At 40.6% G+C, this 25534-nt stretch overlaps 1 protein-coding gene across 1 annotated transcript in view; it reads left to right on the forward strand.

Annotated features, from left to right (window-relative positions):
• Positions 1–25534, forward strand: part of LOC115788167 (voltage-dependent P/Q-type calcium channel subunit alpha-1A-like) — a 75008-nt gene that overhangs the window by 34646 nt on the left and 14828 nt on the right. The window contains exons 17-31 of the mRNA XM_030741483.1: positions 142–248; positions 1243–1396; positions 3261–3853; positions 8278–8576; positions 9672–9804; positions 9894–10023; positions 10674–10733; positions 11042–11148; positions 22750–22849; positions 23291–23451; positions 23989–24126; positions 24246–24448; positions 24550–24710; positions 24803–24913; positions 25248–25331. Coding sequence (XP_030597343.1) covers positions 142–248; positions 1243–1396; positions 3261–3853; positions 8278–8576; positions 9672–9804; positions 9894–10023; positions 10674–10733; positions 11042–11148; positions 22750–22849; positions 23291–23451; positions 23989–24126; positions 24246–24448; positions 24550–24710; positions 24803–24913; positions 25248–25331 — 2541 coding nt within the window. The remainder of the gene's footprint in view (positions 1–141; positions 249–1242; positions 1397–3260; positions 3854–8277; positions 8577–9671; positions 9805–9893; positions 10024–10673; positions 10734–11041; positions 11149–22749; positions 22850–23290; positions 23452–23988; positions 24127–24245; positions 24449–24549; positions 24711–24802; positions 24914–25247; positions 25332–25534) is intronic.

Raw genomic sequence — 25534 nt, forward strand, 5'->3', positions numbered from 1 at the left:
TTGACAAGCAGACACCTTCACGCAGTATAAAGTCACTGAAGAGGGAAGAATTGTTTTCTCCTCCAGTGTTGGTGGGAGTTAATTGTGCTCTGCCTCTATCAGTATTTAAACTAAGACCAGATTACTCTTCTTCTTTAACAGGATGAAGAAGACCAAGAGGAGGCAGCCAATCAGAAGACAGCACTACAGAAAGCTAAGGAGGTGGCGGAGGTCAGCCCTCTGTCTGCTGCCAACCTGTCTATTGCTGCGTGAGTTGACACATTTACACAGATGAAACACCAGGACACGAGTGCATTCAAAACACCAATGCAGACACTCCACCTACACATGCTGTACACGGACACAAAATCCATCATGTGGATGCACACAGTGACAAAGACGCACAATCCCACATGCACCGTTTTTCTTCTCTCAGGACTGTCTTTCGTAACATTTATGATTGGCAGGCATTCATTTGCACACAGCACACACAGTCACCATCACACTCTCCCTATTCTCTAAAACACGATTAAGCGATTGTTCTGAGAGTGAAAGGAACAGATTCAGGGCTTTGTGAAGTGAAGAAGAGCGAGAGGCGGACAGTCTGTGGAATCTGCTCTTGGCAGCAGAAAAAAGCTGAGAATAGGACACACGAGAATGATGCTCAAATAAACTCACTGCTCCTTTAGAAGTCACTGGACTTTTTAGTTGTTGTAGCTTGCTGATCCTCTGATCGGAAGATTGGGATCGTGAATCTGTGTGGCGGCGGTGCACGTCTGTCTCGTGCTGTTGCGGGTGGAGTTTGGTGCAGGTGAAAGTGATTCTACATCTACATGAAACTGCTCACAACATGGTTTGAGTAAAGTGGGTCAGAATTTCAAACCAGTATCAGCAAAACTGGGAAGCTCTGACCTGATAAGCAGATTTGGTGAACTTCCCCTTTAAGGCTGAACCGTTTCTAGTTACTACTACTGATGCAGCTAAATTTCTGTGGCAGTCTTGCAGCTTTGTCCTCAAGTGTCTAATCATTTCTTTCCTTTTTCTCTCTCTCACACTTATTCATTACCTACCATTTCCCCCCCGTAACACCTCTGATAACAATGTGATGACACCAATTTCCTTTCTTCTTCATTCCTCAACATTTTCACTTGATCTCAACCTTTTCCTCTCGTCTCGCCTGCAATCGCTTGCATCTGTGTCTCTTCCCCAACAAAATCCCCTTTTCTCCTGCCAACCATCCCCTCCCCACATTTACCCCTACAGTAAGGAGCAGCAAAAGAACCACACCAAGGGCAATAAGTCGGTGTGGGAGCAGAGAACAAGCGAGATTCGCCGACAGAACCTGATGACGAGTCGCGAGGCACTCTACAATGAGCTGGAGCAGGATGACTGGAAGGTGGGAGGGGAGGGAGAGGAGGTGAGGTGTTCCCCCCCTAAGAAAAACACACATATACACATATATATCCAGTCTGCTCCTGATATATATGGTTTATATTTGTTGTGATGTGTGTAGAGTGATCTGTAACCATCTTAAAGGGATATTATCACCTTTTATCATAGTTCTTTTTGCATGAATGACTCTTGGTTGACATTTGACACTGCTTTAACTTTAAAATGATATATGAAATTATAACATGTATTCAGATATAATTTATATCTAGTGGCATTTAAATTGACCTATTGTAAGGTCAAAAACATTGGATCATTGAACATTTTAATGATAAAAAGGGATCAGAAGATTCATATCCATCATTCTCCAAGAGTTAGAGCCCTCTTAGGTCTAAGTCATCACTGGTTATAGTCTCAACCCTTGCTCCATGATGATGATGATGACTTAGACCTTACAAGGTCAGAGAATATAAAGTTTAGAATAAAATATGATCCTCCATCTATTTCAGATCAATAAACTTGATCTCCATTAACAGCTGACAGTAAAATTGAATTTCCAGTCATTTATGGTGGTCATTGTTTGGTGTTTCTCTGCTGCTCCCTATTTAAATGTCATATATAAAACACTGACTGTCATGTTACAATGCTGCCCTGTGCTGTTTAATTTTTTTTTTTTTAAAGCTGAAAATAAAGGTTTTCACAAAGGTATTTATCTTCAGCTGAAATTCATTTTTCCAACTGGTCCTCAGTTTGTTCAAACGGGTCCAGCGATGTAGAAACGTCGTGCCGTACCAAGCACCGCTGGTGTGCTGTGATATGAGCAGTGAGTGTAGCAACACGTGCAGAGACAACATCTGACCACATTCAGCCACATTCCACATTTAAGCCCATCTGTACGTAATGCACAGGGACATGCAGTAGAAACACCAGAGTAATGCAGGGACCTGACCTGCTTTTTAACCACTGTGTATTCTCAGTTATACTGTGATCCACACGTTTTGATTTCAGGGTGTAATATCCCTTTAAGCCTGTGAAGGAGTTTTATATTTGTGCTATCCATTGCTATATGGAACGGCTTGAAGCTGCGTGCTTGGAAGCAATGCATTATTAAAGTGGGGCATGCAGAGAAATCCAGAGCTGTACCCAAAGAAAGCAGCGGACTCAAAAGTGGAGCGGGACAAAGTACAACGCCCTTCCACAAAAAAAAAAAAAAAAAAATCAGGAGTCGGCTGGATATGGCTCAGCAAACTGTATGTTCACAGCTGGAGCTGTTTTGGCATTTAAGTTCTTCATGTGGAGCCAAAAATGGTGGGCTGTTTGCTGAACTGTGTATATCTGTGGCCCAGGGGAGGGAATGGGGCGGGGACTTAAGCAAGTACTTTAAATCCTGGGTTTTTTTTCTGGGTTAACTGACATGTAAAATGTAAATTACAACCAAAGAAGGTTAAAACAGTCTGGACTACATGGGATTTGCCAGCTTAGAAGCACTCGCTACAGCAACGAAAAAAAACCTGAACATACCACCGCTGTATTTTGCTTGGCTTGATGAGCATTTGCTTCTTTAAAACAGCATCTTATAAAGTTTCAATCATGCATGGATGGCAGTGTCATTGCTGTGGTTTTGATCTTTGTAGTGCTGATTATGATTTGTAGTGTCTGTATTCTGTATTCTTGATTACTACATTTGGAGAAACTTTATTTCTCCAAATGTGGATTATCCAGGATAATTTGGATATTGATTGTAACTGTAATTGGTGCACTGAGGCCTGCTCAGAAAAAATGATCATGTGTGGCTAGCTACCACCAAGACTGAGTAGGAGACCCTTTAAAATGTATCTGATGTTTGCATACAACTCAGTTATCACTTCTGCTACCCCATTGCCCTGACTCAGGCATCCTACCCACGGAAAGGACGTGGTGACATGAAAACCCACTTGGACAGGCCATTGGTGGTGAACCCACAGGACAACCGTAATAACAACACCAACAAGACACAGCCTGGTGAGCTGCCTCTGGATCAGGAGTACCGGCGCCAAGACATTGACCACTGCCGTCGTGCCGGCCACTACTATCACTACGACCGCCATCGTCATCAAAAGGCCTTTGGGCCAGATAACAGAGAGACAAGCCAGCTAACAGAGACCCGCATGGAGCACGGCTTCAGCTGCACATCTCTGGGTAACGTGGAGGGCCATCCAGGGGAGGAGAGGCATAGCCACCGGAGCCATCGGGGCCATCGGCACCGGAACAGAGAAGGCCGGGAGGCTCGCAGCGTCTCCCCCCGCCAGAGTGAGGCAGGGGAAGGAAATAATGAGCACAGGAGGTCCAGGCAGCACCGCAGGGCAGCCGGGGAAGGGGAGGAGGGCAGAAGACACCGATCCAGGGGGACAGAGGGCGAGGGGGAAAAAGGCGTGGAAGGAGAAGGGCGGAAAACAAGACGACATCGACATGGCAACCATGAAAAGGGCAAAGGGCATTGCAGAAGGTAAGTGAAGTCTAAAATGAAATCCCAACAGCCATTAATACTCAGTATAGGTTGACTGAGGCTGCAGTCACACTAGGGACAACAATGGATGGAGACTGCTGCACAACCAAACTTATTGGGAAAATGTGCTTGCTACTCCTTGCCTTTGAAATGCTCACTTTCAGGTCTGAGACCGCTCGTAGTCCAGATGGCGATAAAACGGCAATAAGATGTAGTCAGTCTGCTAATTATATGCAATCTGTTCATAATAATACCACAATTAACATAAATCTCAAATCTGTTGCAAATTTGTCGCTGTCTACATCAGACATGTAGTGCTGTACCAGAGTCAGCAGCAGAATTGGATCATGCATAATCCACATATCAGGTGCGGCTCTCTCAGCCACAGACTGGGTCAGATCTAAAACAAATTTATAAGTTATATATTTATTAAAAAAAAAAACAGACACAGCTAGTTCATTTTATTCATGACCCACATTCTACCAAGAGCAGCACAAATTTGCACTTTGAACATGAGGGAGTGAGACCGAAGAAAACACAAAACCATATGACACCCTGGCCAGTAACTGTTTTAGATAAGTGAGCAACGGTGGCAGGGCAATACAAATTAGTAGCACTCAAATGTGCAAGCAAGTCTTACTTTGAGGTTAGCTTTGTATTTATGAGTCAGATCAGGTGATTTTGGCTTCCTAAACTCCTCTAAAGTCTTGGCTCAAGAGACATCAGGCTAATTTTGAACTGTGACCTTTCAAGGCTGCATGAAGATCAAACAGCAAAGGCACAGTGACATGCTGAATAATGGCTTGTGCAATAAAATATGCATTAGTAAATTCATTAACAAATTACTTTTTATTTTTATTTTATTTGTTTAGACTTTAATAAAGTAATTCATTATTTAATAACTTAATGAGCAATAAATAGAAATTATAAATAAGTATTTCTAAATGGGCTATTAATACATTAATGGATGAAAGAGGGAAAAAACTCATTAAATTCTTTAAAAAAAAATTTTTTTTTAATTGTTTGTTTAAAAAATCAGAATTTCAAACTCTTTTAAAAGGTTTTTAACTTTCAAAAGTTAAAAAATGAAAGGGAAATGAGGATGTTTAACTTCCTGATGTCATGTGTCCTCATTACATTTTGGCTTTTCTGCACCTTATCCTTCATTCTGTTCAATAAAGTGTTTTGCACTTTGTTAAACAGTGGTTACTTTATTATCTCATACTCTAAAATAAACCATTGTCCTAAATGCGCACAGTGAGTATAAAAAGTACTTTTTGTTCAAAGGTGATGCTTAGTGTTTATACTAATCAGGTCCAATTAATCCCACCATATAAGAGTTCAAGTCTCAGGAGGATGACTTGTAATCATTTATGTAACTAATACTCATGAAAGTGGTCAATTTTACATATATTGCAAGAATCTCCAGTTTATAAACGTTTTTCTTTATTGTAACAATGCTTCTTGGCAATAAATCTTATACCCCTTTAAATGGTCACCAGCTTGGTCACCCTGCTGTGGGATGGCATCCCATTCTTCCACCAGCATTTATCGCAAATCAGCCAGTGTGGTTGTGTTGGTCACTCTGGCACGAACAGCACACGCAAGCTGATCCCAGAAGCGTTCACTGAGGTTGAGGTCAGGACTGCAGGCAGGTCATTCCATCCTCTCCACTCCCAAATGATGGAGGTAGTTTCTGATAAACCCGCTTTGTGGGGGCGAGTGTTGTCATCTCGGAGGATAGAGTTCAGTCCCAGACTGTAGAGATATAGGATCATCTGTCACATGTGCACAGGGTGAACCTGCTCTCATTTTTGATAAGCACAGGGCATCAGTGGTGGACCTGCCAATTTTGGTATAGTATTTTATGGCAAATGCCAGTCAGCCTCCTCGGTGCTGGGCAGTGAGCACATGGCCCACTAGAGGGCGTTGGGCCTTCAGGACACTGATGAAGTCTGTTTCTTCAGAGACATTCACACCAGTGGCTGCTGGAGGTCATTTTGTTGCTCTGACAGTGCGCATCCTGTTCCTCCTTGCACAAAGGAGCAGATACTGGTCCTGCTAATGTTATGGACCTTCTACGCCCCTGTCCAGCTCTCCTAGAATAACTGCCTGTCTCCTGGAATCTCCTCCATGATCTTAAGACTGTGCTGGGAGACACAGGAAACCTTCTGGCAATGGCACGTATTGATGTGCCATCCTGAAGGAGTTGGACTACCTGTGCACCCTCTGTAGGGTCCAGGTATCGCCTCATGCTACCAGTAGTGACACTGACCCTAGCCAAATGCAAAACTAGTGAAAAAAACAGTCAGTAAAGAGGTTGTCTCATTGTTGCCCCCTAATGCACCTGTTGTTAATTTGATTAACACCAAAGCAGCTGATACTGATTGACAACCCCCTCTGCTACTTACTGACCAGATCAATATCCCAGAAGTTTAACTGACTTGATGCTGAACTCTGATTAAAAAGTGTTCTTTAAATTTTTTTGAGCAGTGTTTATATATGATCTCTTCTCACTAACTTGCAGTTCTGTTCATATTATAGATTTTTAAACAACATAATGCAAAATGAAAGAAGACATTTATCTGTTTAGGTAGATTTACTGTTCTGAAATATAACTCCTGAAACAAGTGAAATTACAAATATGTACAAGTTACAGACTTCCTTTTTAATAATTTTACACTCTTTTGGAATGATTTTAATTGTGGGTTAAAGGAGAAAAAGATTAGGAGGTAGAGTAAGGCAGCCTCTCCTGCATGAAGTCCAGGTTGCTGCTTTTCCTGTGGGGGTGCGTGGTGCCAAAAAGCTGACTCAAAGTGCTGAGAGGTCATCATGTGTGAAAGATGTAACATCCTCCACGAACATGCTGTCGAACAGATGCTGGTGTGTCCTAATTTCCCAGAGGAGTCCAAGTTGTCATCCACAAACAAACCTACTCAAAAAAATCAAACACATTTTCAGCAATTATTTAATAACTTCACGTCATGACCTCATGAAAATGATTTCTACATCATCTTTCAGCATACAACACAACAATTTCAGGTTTCGCTTATCGTTATGTATATTTTATCAATAATACTTGATTATCAGGCTCTTTACCAAAGATTTCACTAGGTGTAGGTACTGTAGGTGCCATGAATGATTAAATGCTATTCACAGGAATATACTGAACATTCATTACTTAGATTCAGCGTACTGTGTTGAAGAGGCCAGGATTTGATTAATTCATACAACATCCAGCTGCTGTATGTTAATTTACAAAGTGCATTAATAAAGAAAACTGTCATGTAAAAAAAAAAATGAAACTGCACGTGGTCCTTGATGCTCGTCTCTTTTCAGTTCAGAATGAACGTGCACACTTGTGTAATTAAAACAAACTTAAATTAATAGTGTCATCTCTAGTCTTTGTCTTGGCAGAGTGCTATCATTGTAAGCACCCTGTCTCAGTTATTGGAACTCTTACTGTAAGTGTCAGACAGTTGTGTGGTAACATCTGGACAGATGAGAACATGATTTTAATCATTATTTTACAGGCTGTAGGTTGCAGCCATTGCTCTAACACTGTAAATGTCTGACAGTTTGAGCTGCTTTGATGTTTGTGAAGAGCACATTAACTTACTAAAAATGGTAGCCAACTAGTACTGCTGGCTCGTAATATTTTCACAAGCAGTGCAAACAGCATCAAAAATCCACCCTTTGTCTCTCTCTCTACCCAATCAGAGACCTCCTTACATTGCACCACGTGGTTCATTGGCATTGGGTTTTCTGCAAGGACCAAAAAAAAAGTCAGAAAGGCTAAATGGAATAGCGAAGCCACAGTTAATCCTGTAGTGAATCTCATAGCAGATAGAAAAAGTCGATGTAGTGAGGAAATGGAACTGAAAAGAAGTGTAATCGCCATTTTAAATGTCAGGGGAAAAAAATCTGTATTCCTAATTTGATTTTTGAATCCATTTACTTATTTTTTTTTAGTCCATTTTTAAAAAGATTTTGAAATTCTACTTCTTTATTCTGAATTCAAAAATATTTTAATGAGGTTTATATTGAGGGTTTAATGCTTTTTTAATAATATTATTGTCTATTAAAGTATCAAATAATAAACAAACTTATTAATTTAAAAGTAAATAAAAGAAATAATAAAATTTTTTAAAAAATGTAAATTAATTTACTAATGTATATTTTATTGCAGAAGTCATTATTAAATTAGCTGTCTGCACTAATTAATAGTCCTCCACCAAGGTGGATGTGTATGATCAGCACTTACACAAAAGCTACCAGTCCAAATTATGGTTTATAAAGATATGGATCAGATAGAAGTGCATCATAGAGTATTGGCCTTGGCAGAGTTCTGCATTGTAATAACCTTACAATTTCTTGTCATTACATGCCTTGTGACATCTGCCCACCTCTTTTAACTTCATCAGGGAACACCACAGCACTGGCCCCAGCCTCTCCACCACCCGACCTATACAGCAGTATAATGAGGACCTCGACAACTTCCGCAACAACAGCAAGTTGGCCAGTGCCCACGAGCACCCTTACACCCTACCACCAGATCACCCTGACCATGTCAATAACCTGCTCAACTGCCGTGATGCTGATACCCACACCCTGCTTCACAGCATGGACAGCCTGATTCTGACTAGCATGGCCAAGCCTGACTACACAGCCATAGAAATGCCTCCTGTCTACCCTTACCCCTCGACCAATGCCATCTTACAAGGTGAGCATCTTGGGGGGCTCCTAAATGTGATTATGGAGCCTCCAAGTAGAGATTGATTTTTGGGGTCTATAATGAGGTTAATAGGCATTTTCTAGTTTGTGCAGACGACATAACAGATAGGCTTCCTAATCCATTCAGATACATTCTGTATAATAATATGATTTTTAAGAAAACATTAAACAGTAAACAACGTAAGAATTTTAGTTGTCACTTAAAAACACTGGCGAAACCCCTTAATGCTTAATCTAATTAATACAGTACAAACTATACTTCTGCCTTGTACTACTGACTGTAAAGTTAGAGGAAAAAGAAGAAGGAGAAAATGGATGGATGGATGGATGGATGGATGGATGGATGGATGGATGGCTGGAAAAGCAAATATAATGGCACAATACTGTTTTTAAAGCTATTTTTACTTTCATTTGTCCAGCTTAGAACATTTAGGTGAACAAGGTTTCAGTGCTCTCTTGGTATAGCCTGCAGTACTTTCTCTTCATGCTGGATTTGGCATCTAAATTCCCCATTTGCTCTGTCTCTGTCCTTTCATCAGCAACACGCAGAAGAAGAAAAACATATACGTAGTGCAGTTGTATACACTCATTAGTGTATACAACTGCACTACGTATACACTCATTAGTGGCAATACAGTGACTGGATTCTACTTTTATCATCAATACCAAAAACTGGGTAGATACAGTTTTCGTTTTACGTTAACGCCAAGCGCTCACAGTTACTGTCGCTTCCAGGCTGCTGCCTGTCCCACCAACAAAGACTGCCCTCTGGTGGTCCTTCTTGTGCAGTTCACTGCAATACACCACCTCAGTGTAGCCTTTCCTTATCAGGGTAGTAGAAAAGCATCCATCCATCCATTTTCTGACTGTAGTGAAAATCATGCTGTCGGGATTTTTACAGTAAGTACTGTGGTATGTCATAATACTCTGATAGCACTATAATATCACCTAAATTAAAATTGGTTGCATGCCTCTTGAACATACCCCTGGCTAACAGAGGTGCAAATCCAGTCTTTATGTGATGAAGCTGATCTCTTTGTGTTGATTCTGAGTCCTCTCTGTTTTCTTTCCTTGATTTGCTTAGTGAACAAGAACGCCAACACCGACCAGAAGAAGGGCGAGGAGAAGAAAGAGGAGGAAGATGAGGGCGGAGATGAAGACGGCCCCAAACCCATGCCTCCTTATAGCTCTTGTTTCATATTGTCCACCACCAACCCGTGAGTAAAGATCAAAAGAAAGTTTTTCAATTTTAGTGTGTTCTGTTTTTTGGTGTCTACATGCACACACGTCTGTGTGTTTGCACCAGGTTTCGGAAGTGCTGTCACTACATCCTGACTCTGAAGTATTTTGAGTTCAGCATCCTTACTGTCATCGCTATGAGCAGCATCGCTCTGGCTGCAGAGGACCCTGTCGACCCAAACTCACCGCAAAACAATGTGAGACATTACTTTGTGTTTTTCTGTCTGCCAGTGATTGTGTGTGCATCTTTCTTCTTTTTGAAAATGGAATGCCTACAACAAATACAAAGATGATCATCATCTGAACAAAGTCAGGAGATTTTGATACCTTTTAGCAAAATTGATTTGGGAATATCCTTCTATTAGAATAGACTATTAAAAAATCAAGCCAGTGAAGAGGTTAATAGTGGTGGCAATGGTTTGTGCTATGCCTGGAAAGGATTTGGTTATAGTGAAAGTGTTCATAATATCTATCAATCATAGATCCCACATATGATTTATCATCAAGAGATATTTTATCATATGAAAATATCTCTTTATGGAGATAATTTAATAACTATTTTTCTGTATTATTATATTAAATGAAGATTTAGTTGATGTGGAGGGATGGGTTTATACAGGGAAAAAAATGAAGAAGGAACAGAAAAAAAATGTGAATAAACTCAATTATGGCAGTTTGAAAATGGAAACTAAAAATAGGATTGAGATTATAACCAGATTTATTGTCTTGTTGGTGTTTGATTTTTTTTTTTTTTCATTGCTAATCTCTCTTCCGTTTGTCACATCTTTTCTCACTCTGATTCCTCTGCATCATGATAATTATATCATGGTGTTGTGTCCCTCTGCAGGTGCTGCGTTATTTTGACTACGTTTTCACAGGCGTCTTCACATTTGAAATGTTGATCAAGGTAACAAAGTATCACAGTGCGACTGTGTGTGTGTGTGTGTGTGTGTGTGTGTGTGTGTGTGTGTGTGTGTGTGTGTGTGTGTGTGTGTGTGTGTGTGTGTGTGTGTGTGTGTGTGAAAGACTCCTGACTATATGTTATGTGCCTTTTTTTGTGCAGTTGTATGAGGTATCTTCTTTATGTGTGTTTGTTTCCGTATCTGCTAATGCCAGTGTGCTTTAGAGTGTAAAATCTGTGTGTGTGTGTGTGTGTGTGTGTGTCCATCCTTGTGTATAGCTGTATGTATACTGAGCGCACTCCTTGTCTTCCAGATGGTGGTGCTGGGCTTGTTTCTCCACGAGGGCTCCTACTTCCGCGACTTGTGGAACATTCTGGACTTTATAGTGGTTAGTGGTGCTCTGGTGGCCTTCGCCTTCACGTAAGTTCCCCTCCCCATCCTCCTCTCCATCATTTTCACAATCCTCCCACACCCACACACACACATTTTCCCATCGACAGAAAGACCCGTGTCACTCTGCGTCTGATACACTACGCGACGCTCAGCTTTCTCAGCTGTTGTCTCGGCCTGCTCTTCTTCAAAACTCATCATCTCCTCTTGTTGCTTTTGAATTACTGCCTTCAAATATCTCCTTCACTCTGTTCCTGTTTCTCCTTCAGTCTGTCTTTCTTTCTCTCAGTCGTCTCATTTCCATTTTCATCTCTATTTCCGGTCACGATCACATGTCATCGTGTCAGCAGGTCTTTCTCGATGTTTCATTGCCACCTTCATCTCATCATTTAGAGTGTAGTTCCACTGACCTCACACCCTCGCCTAAACAACTATCCCTAACAGCTCTGTTATCTTTGTGTTGACATTACCATTAATGTCATCATCAACATTATTTCAACTGTTGTAACAAACAATTTCCCCAACATGGAGTACATAAATTATTTCTTATCTTATCCTTGTTTCCACTTAACTGTCTGATCTAATAAACTATACTGTGCCACCTGCTCCTTATCAACTTTTTCTCCTCCAAATCTTCCTTGCTCCTGATCCCTTTTTTCCCTGTTTGCCAATCCATGCCACTCTGATTTCCTTCTAACCAGGCCGTGAGTCATCCCTTCCTTCCTTCTTTCTCTTTTCTTGCATCCAAAACCGTGACTTTGACACCCCACCCCACCCCAGAAAAGCCTTGCTTACAACATTCCCCCAGGTCCTCTTCAGCCTCAGTCCCTGCTGATACCCTCTCGCCCTAGCAGATACCTTCCAACTCCCTCTCTCATAACAGCACCTCCTTCCTCTTTGTACTCACATTTTGCACACCTACCTGTTTTCCCAGTCTCATCCCCCAACACCTTTCTTGTTCCTAACATATAGCAAGGAAAGTAACATAGCAATATTGGAATATTGTATTGCTCCCTATGCTCTCAGTTGATTTCTTCATACTGAACCACAGCCCATGAAAGCAATAATTCAGATATTTCAAGCAGAACTCCTGCAGGAAAATCTGGGAGATCAGTTTTTGAGATATCTAAGGCTCAACTACAGAGGAACATGACTTAAAAAAAATGCCTTTTTTAGGAATTAAGTTGGAATACTAGAATATGCTGTACATTAATAGAGACATTCTACAAGGAAAGAAGGTAAAAATTGAACCTGTGTATTTCTTTGTGTTTTACAAATTAAAAATGAAAAAAACTAAAATAGTGCAAATTTGCTTCTCTTGTGGTTTACATCCAGCTGTATGTTAAGAACAGGTGTTGCCCATTGCTCTCTAACTTGCCGTTAAACCCACGAACCACGGTCTCCACCTTTAGCTGAGTACAACCCCCACAATCCACAACCGATTATTCAGATTCCACCAAACACACCATTCAAGCTTCCACTCTTCAAAACCCATTATATCCAACATCCTCCACATTGTCATTCTCCCCCATCAACCTGGCTGGAGGTCCCAATTGGTCATTCTGTGGGGGTGAGGGCGCCCCAGACACCTTTAACCCTTTAATTGCCCAGGCTCTCCATCCACCACTTGGAAGAACACTTGTCCCAGGAAGGACTCATCTCCTCAGCCTCCCTCCTTTTCTTTTACCACCACACACTCAAATGTACACACATACTCCTCCACCATTCTGGCCATGTTAATGAACCTGGAGGCACAGGTATTTAACTCTCCTTTTTCTGCACGACCCAGGAAAGCGCACGGGAGGGTAATAAGCAAGGCATGCTGGGGCAGGGTGTGGTGGATGGAATGATTTATTATTATTTAGTGTGATAGCCTCACCTGAAGGGGATAAATTGTGTGCTTGTATTTGGTAAAAAAAAATAAATACATAAATGGTGGAGTTAGTTGAGAACAGAGAAGACCTTGTTTATGCATTCTCCTCAGCTCTGTGTATGCTCAATGCATGTCTTACATAGTGGCTACATGAACATCTTGTGATGTACAACAGACAGCATCACTCAGAGTTGAACTAAACTTTACTCAGAAAGTAGATCATGCAGAGGCACAGCAAAAAGGGGGACAAGGGTGGCCAAGGACACCACAGATAAAAGTCTGGCCACCCCTCTGGTTCGCACAACCACTGATGACGCCCATAAGGGGCCTATGCACATGCTCATTTAACTGGAGTTACATCCACTAACTACTACTACTATTTTTTTGCAGCAGAATCGCTCACGGTTTAACATAACTAATGGCCAGATCGCCTGACGTCAGTAATAAAAGTAAGAAAGGTAAGAGCGGTTATGCTGGACAGGACAAGCATCGCCGCTGTTTTCTCTCAAAAAGATGCCAAATAATTATGGAGAAAACAGGCTGGGGAAGCTGCATGTGCAGGGAACACACTCCAGCATGGAGAAGATGGAGAATAAATTTTAAGTGATGATAAACTGAACTTGTCATGCGTGTGTGGAAGCACTGCACCTCTGCTATATTTCAGATATTGTTTAAAACAGAAGGTGTTCTTGGTTAATTATTATTATTATTATTATAGATTTTGATAGTGATAAAAATAGTATGTATTTTTTTTAAATACCTAATCAGTGAATAAGGTAATTAATTGCTTTTTAAATGTAAATCACCAATCCATCAATCCTGGTTTTTGGATAAATGATGATGTAGGACCGATAATAATAATAATCTCAGACACACAAATTTGCAGTAAAAAGGGAAAATTTTCCACCAATATAAAGTAGCACTTTAGTAAGAAAGACAAATTATGCAATTATTAAAAATCAGTCCACTGCTGCACCCTCCACAGCATGACTCGCACTGAAAAAGAAGACCCCACCCCCCACGCTGGTCTTCTTCCCTTCTCCTCTCACCTTCTTTTTACGGCTCCCTCCTCCCCTTACTTACTTCCTAAATAACCCTTCCCATTTCCCTTTAGGATGCTCTCGCACCATTGCCCCACTCGCCTTCGCCTCCTCTCTCCACCCTTTTGCCCTCTCTCTAGTCTCCTCCTTTGCCTCCCTAATCCTACCATCTGCTCCAGGGCTGAGCTACCAAACATTTTTACTTAAGAGGCGAAGGCTTCACTCACACTTGTGTAATTTCACTTTGACGCATGACATTCTTTTAAGGCAGGTACATCACAGAACCATTGTACAGAGGGGTGTTTTTTAAGCATGGTGGCAGTACAATGGCTTCGTATTTAAATGGGTTTTGAACACAACAACCACGCTTCTGGCACCCTTCATTCTCCAAATAAATGCCAAATGATACAGTGTCATTAGTGAAATCTGCATGCAGTCACTGTAAGAAGGTCTTTCCTCTTCTGTTGACGGTGTGTGTGTATGGGACAATACACACAAATCCTGGTTTCTTGAGTGTTCATGATGGATGTCCTGAGTATATGCCTATGCACTCTAACATGTCAAGAAAACCTGGAACCGGCCACTTGGAAAGATTTAACGCCTTTCTCTTCTCTTGTGCAGATGTGCATGCAAAGCAAGCTTTGATAAAATCCCACTAGATGATTGCAGATCTAATGAGGGCAATTTGTGCTGTAGGCCTGGTCTAATTGATCATTATGGTGTGATAAGATAAGAACTGGTGTAAATGGATGCAGCAATTGAGCTTCCTCTTCCAACCGTGAAGGTAATTCTTCATAGAGATGGTAGCACAGCAGGCCACAGCGAAAGACAGCCAGGAGGGAGGGAAGATTTGCACATCTAGAGTCTCAGCAAGGGGCCAGATTCACAGAAGTGCTCTTATTATAACTGCAGATCTCAATAAGGTACCTGAGAGTAAGATAAGATAAGATAAGATAGTGTTTATTCGTCACATGCACAGTTCTAATGGAGTAAAAGGTAATATACTGCAATGTAAGGAGGCACAATGATGCTCAACAAAAGTATATTTTATATATTTTTTATATATTAGCTTATAATATTACATTATAGAATATATTCTCAACAGTTAGATTATTATTTTTAAAAATTCCATAACCACAGTTTTGATTGGATTCATGCTGTTTGTCAAGCAAAAAAACATTTATAAAATCATAATATTATTGTCATTACTAGACATTTTGAGTGTGCCAATGCACCTGTTGCTGTTTGAGTTGTCAGCAGCCAATAGGAGCTAACACAGCTCCTCCAGAAGCAGCTTCTGGAGGTTGCAAGAAGTACATAATGTAAGTAGCTTGAATAAGGCAAGGTCAAGAGATGGCTCAAAACAGGATAGTCTTTTAACATCGAAGGAATTTTATTTTGGCATGCCAAAACAGTCACAGGAATAATATTTACACAGTACTGGGTTATGAGCTTTTATTTTAAAATTCCAGAAATTCTGTATAATTTACAGAACCTGAGGAGCAGATTAAACATTTTTAGGTGCTTTTATTTTGAAAGGCAGGCAAACTTTCCATAACAGTTATCAGTCATCAAAACTTTGAATGACATTTATTTTAACAAAGTATGTTTTGTAAGGCTATGAAGGTGTTACTCATATGGTGAAAAGCGGGTGTACTGAATTACTTTAAAGCTGCAGTTTGAATGGTCCTGATAAATAGCGGACACTCTGACCCTCATACACACTTACAAGATCACTCACAATGCATTTTAGACCGAGAAAGAAAGGGTGGCATCACCACACACCTGTGGGAATCGGTTGCTATGGTGACTAAACCCACTGAGAGCACAGTGAGGTGTGAAAAAAAAAAACCCTACTGCCTGAGTCATCGAGAGACACACAAAAAGGGAGGCAGACTAGGAATTAGGTCTCGAACAAAAGCTCACCAAGTGAAAACTACAGGCTCAATTGGAAAAATTCTTTCACGACAAGCAGCAGCAACTTACAAGTAGAAAATGCTCATTTTCATGTCTGTGGTTTTTGTTATATGGACAGGATAAAGACACTCTGCAACTGACTTTCAGCTGAAATTTGTGAGCAGTTATAATTGCACTTAATAGGTGAAATCAGACGATGAAAAAATGAAACACAAAATAAAAGAGAACAAAAATGCCTTCGTTTTGGGATATAAGCTTTAAGTTTTGGACATGAAGAAAAGTAATTTTTTTCAGAATATTTTCCAGGCTCAAAATTCACAGTCATTCCTCATCATGGGAAATTTTCAGGAAAAAAAAAATTGAACAATTTATTTAAACTCAAAGTGCTCTTATGAAAAAATTGTAAAAGGTATGAAAACACAGATTTAGGCAATAAAAGTGCAAAGCTTTGTGACCCATATAAACTTTGAATGTTTCTACAATAAAGTACACTCGAGAAGTAGGGCCCCAAAGTGGCCTGGGTTTGTGCGCTTTTTGGGACGCTCTCCCATTGAAATGATTGAGGAAAAATCTGTACGTTTTTTGCTAAATTTGTAAAAGCCCATTTTGCAAATTGCTACCAGTCATCGTACACTATTTTCGATCAAGCTACACATCCTGACATAACGTTTAGGGTTTTTTTTCCAAAGCTTAGAGACAAGTTATGCATCAAAATTTTAGGTGGAAGAAGAAGATAATAGCCTTAATAAATAGCGTTCCCTAATTCTATTGCATTGGCACACTCAATTAACAACTAAACTAACTTACTAACTAAAAGCTAAATCCCTTTAAGTCCCCTGAAGTACAACTTGGTATTAGAAGGATGTTCAAATGTTTGGTATTACTAATATTAGATATAATTATATTAGCTATAACCATATATAATATATCAAGAAATGCATCACTGTGTCAATAAATGATGTACAGTATTTTGCAGAAGTCTCCATCCACCCCTCATTTCTTTATATTTTGCTAGGAAAATGAGAAAATGTATTACATGGAAATTCAGTACATAAGGCAAAAACAACACAATTCTAACAAGACTGAAAATCAATATTTGGTGTGACCAACTTTATTCTCAAACACAGCCTGAACTCTCCCAGGCAGCTTTCTTGTAATTTCTTTTAATAGTATTCAGGAACAGTTCTCTGGGCTTCTTGAAGGACATTCCCGAGCTTACCTTTGGATGTTGGCTGCCTTTTTTTCCATTCTCTATGAAGATGATCCCACACTGCTTCAAGAATGCAGATGTCTGAATTTAGATTCATTGCTCCATAAGACCAGTTGCCAATGATTTTCATTCCAGGTCTTGTGTAATTTGGCATGCTTCCTGTTTCCTTTCCTGAATAATGGCTCAGCCGGGTGGCTGACTGAGACCATTTCTGATGAGGCTTCTGTGAACAGTAAATGGCTCAAATGAAGGGGCAGATGCACCTCTCAGGTCCTTGCTGGATTTTTTCCTATTTCTTAAGTACATGACTTTCACTTCTTTTTTTCTGATAATAGCTCTTTAGGAAACACCTTGTGGGTGCAAAAATACTATTATACATATCATATAAATAATCCTATTTTATGTCTGTCAAACTGTGTGATCTTTGGCATTTTTAGTAGCTTCAGCTAAAGAAATGTTAACAAATGGTGTGGTTTTGTGACAGGCTGCTAGGAAGAAAATGCCAAAAAATACAATTTAAAACTGGTTCTTTGCTGAGTTGTTTGTTGTATGAAGAAATAATACTGATTTATAGATCAGTGTTAAGTGGCTTAACAAACAAATAAATGAAAATGGTCAGGTACAAGGACTGGACTGAAAATGGGTAAAAAAAATTAAAGGTTTGTGAGATCTTCAGAAAGCCGAGAAAACTGTTGTTTAAGACTACTTTAAAAATCACAAGAAAGGCTGGCTCCTTGGAGGCAAAATATAAAGAAATAAGAGGCAGGTCAACAATTTTGCACAATACTGTAGAAATTAATACAATGATTCACCATAAATCATTTATAATAATATAATAAGTGTTCAACAGCGTGTAGTACTTCCTTCACACAACACCACCAACTGGTTTTTCAAAGGAGTAGTGCACAATGTTGAATCTAAACTTTTTTTTCTGCTTGGCCCTTATTAAGCCTTTATTTATTATAATAAAATACTTGACAAAATGACAAGTTCCACAAGAAATTTCACACTATAATTAAACCAAGAGTGCCTTATGCTCAACACTCAGCAAACCAAATGTACTGCTTCTTTAATCAGTACAGTGGTTTTCAGCTCAATAACAACTGAGATCAATAAGAATTTTAATGCAATAAATTTACATTAGAGTTGGATAAGTGGTTAAGAAAATGGATGGATGGAACTTGCATTATGTAATGCAATGTGTCGCTGGAAAAACAGAGTGGTTACTGAAAATGGGCTTCTGTATGCCTGCATTCCATTATGAATCATAAGTATGATTAATCATTCCTTTAGTCATTAAGTATTGTTTCCAGTGTATTTCTGATTAGTTTTGTAAGTTACACCAAACGTTCTAGTGGTAGTCTAGCTGACAGGTGTATTTAGGCATCCCAATCAGTCATTATGGAGACGAGAGTGGACAAGGAGTAATACGTGTGCGTGCGTGCGTGTGTGTGTGTGTGTGCGTGTGTGATGATGGGTGGAGGGTGTGTATTTCTAATCAGGTGTGCAGGTATGCCCATCTTACTGTCCTTCTTTGTCCGTCTCTCATGTGAATGTATTTTTTCCTGTTTCTACCAAACCCCCTCTCTCTTGTGTCTGTCTTTGTTGGCGTCTCCGTATCTGTGTGTGTATGTGTGCGTGCGTGCATGCGTGCGTGCGTGTGTCTTTCGATGTGTTTTTCCTCCCCCCCCCCCCTTCCTTTCTTCCTCCTCTTCTGTCTCTCTCTTTCTTTCTGTCGCTGTCCCTGACTCTTGCTGTCTCCATCTTCGGGGAAACTCAACAGGAGCGTCAGCCGGTAAAGTTCTTCCTCTGTTCTCCTCTATCCTGCTGTCCCCTTTTCTCCACCACCGGATCAAATTGGCTTCTCTCTCTTTCTTTCTTTGTTCTCGTCATCCATGCTCATTCTCGCCGTATCACTGCCACTCGTTCTCGTCTCCACCGCTGTGCCCACAAACCACAGGAAACCATCTAAACACCTCAGTAGATTTGATTTAAAGGCTTTGATTTGCAGCCCACTTGTTAAGTGGGGAAAAAAAAGTCTAAGACCTTTGTTTAATTAATCTATAATTCAAAATTATGATAAAACATTTTTGTTCTAAGCAATAGCACCCACATTGTCTTTTTGTAATCTGTCTCTATAGGCTTAAAAGGAGGCAAAACCTTTTAATGTGTGTGTGTGTGTGTGTGTGTGTGTGTGTGTGTGTGTGTGTGTGTGTGTGTGTGCGCGCGCGCGTGTGTGTCCTGCACTGTAATCAGCCTATATTCTATAATTTCCTAGAAATTGTTGTGTTCAGTTCAATTGCAGCAGCAGGTGCTGTTTTACCTTAAACATGGCCGCCATGATGCCACCCATAGGTTTGCGGATTTGCATTTTGAAGCCTTGACATGGTGGTCTCCAGCATGTTGTTTCTTAGAGCTAGAAGCGATCACATTTAGACAAAAGCATAGCGTGTCATGCTATCAAATAGTGCTATGAAGTTTTAATTACAAGGTACACCTATAGACTTTTTGGCTATATTCCACAAACACAGATCCCTGCAAGAAATTCACCCAACAAACCTGGAGGGGCGGTCTGTTAGTATAATGAACCACATAAGAAATCACATTATTTTTAATAATTTTTTAAATGGTCCACAATAGAGAGCTGCAGTTCACTGAATTACCTGAGGTGACCAGTTTGAGGAAAGCTGATCCCTGCAGCTGTCTGAGTCAGCACTCACTCGCCCCTAATGCTGCAGATTTTAAATCACCCACTTTACATTTATCATGCAGGGAAAAATTAGCTATAGAGACCAGAACTACTTTTTTGTTAAAGGGTGTAAACATAAACATTTCTGCACTACAGTTAAACGTTTTAATATTGGAGTTTATAGCAATAGGCTCTCTTGTGGAGCCAGCCCAACCCAATCGATATATCAGCTGTGCCAATATATCAATCAGAAAGCTGTTTTCCCCATAGACTTCTGTAGGACTGGAAGTCTTTTTGCAACCTGGTGGCCTTCAAATAGAATGCAGGTCTTTAGGCACTTCTGCACTGGGTTCATTTTTCCTACCTGAAAGCTGTGTCAATGTTTTATACTGCTTGTTGCATTGTCTGTCCACTAGGGGGCACTCTGCAACTTCCCCGTTGGCAACAAACATGTTTGGAATGCCACAAACACAAAAGCCACCTGATCCAAGCAGGGTCGGGAAGAGCATAAATGAGTAATACAGGCTTATTGTGACAATAAAGCAATTTTATTTTTTAATTGCATTTTTGCATTGGCTTAGTAAGGACTCAAATAACTACACATAACAAAGTCTCTGTAGCTTGAAAAAAGGTGACTGGACTTCTTTTTGTTTCTTGAAGATGTTTCACCTCTCATCCAAAAGTGTTCTTCCGTTCTCAACCAAAACAGAAACAGAAATTTAAAAAAAGTCCAGTCACCTTTTTTCAAGCTCCAGAAACTACTATGACCTGGATGACTGAGAAGCTACACAGACATACACATAACAAATGTTAGGAATATCTGTTAACACTTTTTGTGCCTAAAAGGAAAAAAATATAGGCTGATATATTGGATTTTTAATTCACCAAATATCGGTATCACTATCTAAAAGACGTCCCACAAAAAACTTAAACACCATCTATACTTATTCTTCTAATCTTATTATCAGCACTGCCAAGCTTCTGAGCAAGTGCATTATATGGGTTAAAAAAAATGCCATGCACACCTCTTTCTCATCTATTGGTGAGGAAAACTGGTTGTCTGGAGTCTGGTCATTTTTTTTTTTGTATTGCGACCAAAAATAGTGCTGCATCAAAAACGCACAAGACTCCACTGGTGTGGGTGTGTTGCTACATGAAGATAAAACACGGGCCTTTATTACGGTACATGAGCCCTTTGGCTAACTCACGCAGCTTTCTATCACTATAATGGGTGCTTCCCTATACAAAGTGGAAAAAAAAAATCAATTAAATATTTTCTTATATTTTGGTGTAACATGAGAATAATTTGGATCAGGAAGAAACCTTTTAGTCCTACAGATCATAGGTGGAGCCTCCATTTCTGTCATACATCATTTTAGTTGGCAGAATACCGAAACAGTCTATTCACATGTCAGTGATGAGACTCAGCGAACTGTTGCCTGTTATTATGTTTGTGTGTGCGTGTGCGTGTGTGTGAGATCTTGTGCATGTGCGTATTTGCAGGGATGTTGTTAATTCTTAACACCCATGGCCTTACTTGGCTTTGCTCTAATACTCTAAAGCTGTCTGGATAGTGAGACCTCAGACCTATTCGGCTTCAAAGAGGGAACGCCTATTGATTATCGATTTAGTCCCACTCTCGCACGCACACACCCCCACACAAACCCTAATGCGCAGACACGTAGAACTGCCAAGGTGCAGACTCAATCAATCAGCAAAGAATTGAATTGTCTTGTGTTTTCTGTCACAGGAACTGAGTTCATAGTTAAAGAGTTCCTCTTGATGAATGACCTCTCGTCTGTGTTGGCTTGGCAAGCCTCCAGTGCCTCCTGCCCCCCGTTCCCAAAAGAAGTGGCCCATCTACTTAGTGTTAAAAACAACTGGGCTATTTAGTTCCTTGACACCTCAATTTTTCTTCCCTCATATTGGTACATGGGTGTACAAATCCTGAGTGAATGTTTAGCTGTGGATTTCAGAAAGAAAACAAGCATTTTCAAACACACGACTTGAGACATTTGACTTTTGGCCCATGATAATTTCCTCTGGTCGCTCTCATGGCTCATTTGACACTCTTGGTGTTTGCTTGTGTTATGGACATGTGACACTGTGTTCCACTTGCAATGTCACATGTCCAAAGTGTCTCACATAGCCTCTGTTTCCCGCCTTCGTCTCTTTCGAGCAATCCAAGAGAAATCCTAAACACGACAGCTGATTTTAACAAAGGGAAGCTATGTGACACGGATCGGAGTCAGTCCATGTAACTTTAACACGCATTCAGGATTATATCAAAATAATCCTAGCCATGTAATACTTAAAGTTCACGTTTCATGTCGTCAAATCTAAAACATCCATTTCTTCTGAAGAATCTAACAGCGTATCACTGAAAAAGAAAGAAAGAAAGAGGTTTGGCTGGGCACTCTGCCGGGAGATGCCTGTCAGTATGGAATGGGTGAATGTCTGTTGTATGACAGTGAAGATTATAATAAAAAAATCATGATGCTTCTTGATGTCCATGAAACCAAATGGTCAGACAACCGCTCGCGTTTTCTCCCCACCGGTTTCATGTTTGACGTGCACTTCAGAGTTTCTTTTTTTTCCCGCAGAAGAAGAGACTGTAAGAGATTTGATTGTCCACACGAGTGTTGTGCGTGTGTGTTTTTATACGAGGCTTCTGCAAGTGCTGTATCGTGTTTTCTTTTCACTTTTCAACACAGAAATTATGTTTAAGATCAATTAAACTTTACGGAAATACCCCTCACCCCTCATCCCTTTTTATAAAATATGATCATTGATTAACTGCAAAGGGTTTGGTAAGAGCTCTTTGGTTCATCCCATCAGTTCTCCACTTGGCTCTCTGATTTGTTCTCTGACATTGTTTTTTTATTCCTTGGCTAAAATCTAGGGGGAACAACAAGAGCAAAGACATCAGCACAATCAAATCCCTTCGTGTGCTAAGAGTGCTGCGTCCTCTTAAGACCATCAAACGTCTCCCCAAGTTAAAGGTAGGGCTGTTTCCAACTATTTGCCATCAGTTTTATTTCCCCAGATGACATTACACTCAGCAAACAATCACGGGAATCGCCTGGCATGGCAAAATTGCTGAAAATGTGTCAGAGTGAAAAACAGCAACTATTGGATGATCTTACAGGTTGTAAACTAACCTCGAGGTTATTTTAAAACAAAAAGTGCAAAAACGCTGTGATGATTTACAGACTTCCTGTTTTTATTAACCATACTTTTTAAAATCTTCATCCCAAACAAGAATCTTTGTCTCAGTGTTGGCTCAGCAATTCAGGGTGTTCTCCTGAAACTCACTATCACTGCTGTAAAAATCTTTTTCAGAGATCATTGAATTACATAATTACACTGGTTATTTTGTAATACAGTGACGTTGAGTGCACTGGGTAATCACACAGCTAAATGTCCATGTCTCTGCCCTGCAGGCTGTCTTTGACTGTGTGGTCAACTCTCTGAAGAACGTGCTGAACATCTTGATTGTCTACATGCTGTTTATGTTCATCTTTGCTGTGGTGGCCGTTCAGCTCTTCAAAGGTCGCTTCTTCCATTGCACAGACGAATCCAAAGAGTTTGAGCGTGACTGCAGGTTGGTTCAGGAAAACACAGTGGCAAACAAACGTATGAGAAGACAGTGAGAGAGGTCACCACAGCGCATGAATCTGCATATTTGATTCTTACACCAAATGTCCTACCTGGCCCAAACGCTCCCCGGGATTTGTGTCTCCTTCCAGTGTCAAATTGGGGATCTCGTTAGGCGAATGTGTTGTGCCAGTACACTACAACGCCACATGAACTCAAATGTTCTCTGCAGATTTGATCTTTGCTTAATAAGAAATAAAGGTTATTGTCTCAATGTCTAATCAGTCTGTAGACTGAATTTGTTTTAAGGAGATACCGCCATCTAGAGGAGTTTCCCAGACATTGTAATAAATACTGCTTTTCAATAAGAAATGGCCATGAACAAACACTGGACCATCCAAAAAATTAACTTCTTATCATGTCAAATAGAAACAAAACAGAAATGTACCTTTAAATCTGCAACAGCTCTGGTGCTTTTCTGCACTTCCATTTCCATGTGTCTTTCATTGGCTGACATTTTTCTTTTTTGTGCCCTTTTTCCCAGGGGCGAGTACTTGGTATATGAGAAGGATGAAGTTAAAGCTGAAAAGCGGGAGTGGAAGAAGTACGATTTCCACTACGACAACGTGGCTTGGGCCTTGCTCACCCTCTTCACCGTCTCAACTGGAGAGGGTTGGCCACAGTGAGTGGATTACAAGCTCGCACAAGCGCACGCATGCAAATACTTGTGAAGAGATAGTAAAATTTTTATGTTTCATTACATGTTTATTTAGCTTTTTCCTCTGTCTCTTCTTTTTTTAGGGTGTTGAAGCACTCAGTGGACTCCACCTATGAGAATCAGGGCCCGAGCCCAGGTTTCAGGATGGAAATGTCCATCTTTTACGTGGTGTACTTCGTTGTCTTCCCCTTCTTCTTTGTAAACATCTTTGTGGCTCTCATCATCATCACCTTCCAGGAACAGGGGGATAAGATGATGGAGGACTACAGCTTAGAAAAAACGAGGTGTGGAGAGATATTAAAAAAGCTCTGTGCCTTTTTCAGATGTCTTGTGCCAAAAGTAAATTAACCGTAACACACGTCTGTTCTCTTCTCCTCGTCCAGCGAGCCTGTATAGATTTTGCCATCAATGCCAGGCCTCTGACTCGCCACATGCCAAAGAACAAACTGAGCTTCCAGTATCGTATGTGGCAGTTTGTGGTGTCTCCGCCCTTCGAGTACAGCATCATGGCTCTAATCGCACTCAACACCATCGTCCTCATGATGAAGGTATAAGTTGCACTCTGAGCAGAGTGTCCTCCATCTTTGTGTCTTTCCCTGAGACTGTGCTCATTCCTGTTCTGTCTGTTGTGTGTCTACAGTTCGAAGGCGCATCATTGGTCTACAATAACGTCCTGAAGAACCTCAACATTGTGTTTACCACCTTCTTTTTCTTGGAATCAGTGCTCAAGATTCTAGCATTTGGCCCTCTGGTGAGACTTTAAACACGAAGCACCTGCACACGTGAGCACACACGCTCCTTATGTAGGCTGACCCAGTCTATATGCGCCAATGCTTCATCCTATTATACATTAATAAAGCAGGTTATTTTGGGTGACAGATCTAGATCATGTTCTTCCTGTCCCTGGAAAACCCAGAGTGCACCGTGTGGCACGGCAGTCACGCTATCAGCCTCCTTTCATCCCATCTCTACTGTAACAACAGCACCATTGGATAGGGCCGTGTTAATTGTCTCCTTCTGGCTTGAGTTTGTGAAGGATGCAGGTCTTGAACATCTCTCATTTTCTTCTTTTTTTTTCCTGACAGAATTACTTCAGAGATGCCTGGAACATTTTTGATTTTGTGTCCGTCCTTGGAAGCATCACTGACATATTAGTGACAGAATTTGGGGTAAGTGCTGCACAGCGTTCAGACCGAGTGATCACTAAAGAATGGTTTGTCAAATGTAAAAGCGACTCAGAGGAAAGGTCGGCTTTGTTGCCCATGTTGTAACCGGTCTTTGGAGAATCTTTGGAGTCCTTAAAATGACGCAATCACTCCTCAAGGCCTTCAGTGAAATCAGCACCAAACAGAATTATCACACAAAGCCATGA

Source organism: Archocentrus centrarchus, chromosome 1, assembly GCF_007364275.1.
Source record: "Archocentrus centrarchus isolate MPI-CPG fArcCen1 chromosome 1, fArcCen1, whole genome shotgun sequence".
In the NCBI taxonomy this organism is placed as follows: domain Eukaryota; kingdom Metazoa; phylum Chordata; class Actinopteri; order Cichliformes; family Cichlidae; genus Archocentrus; species Archocentrus centrarchus.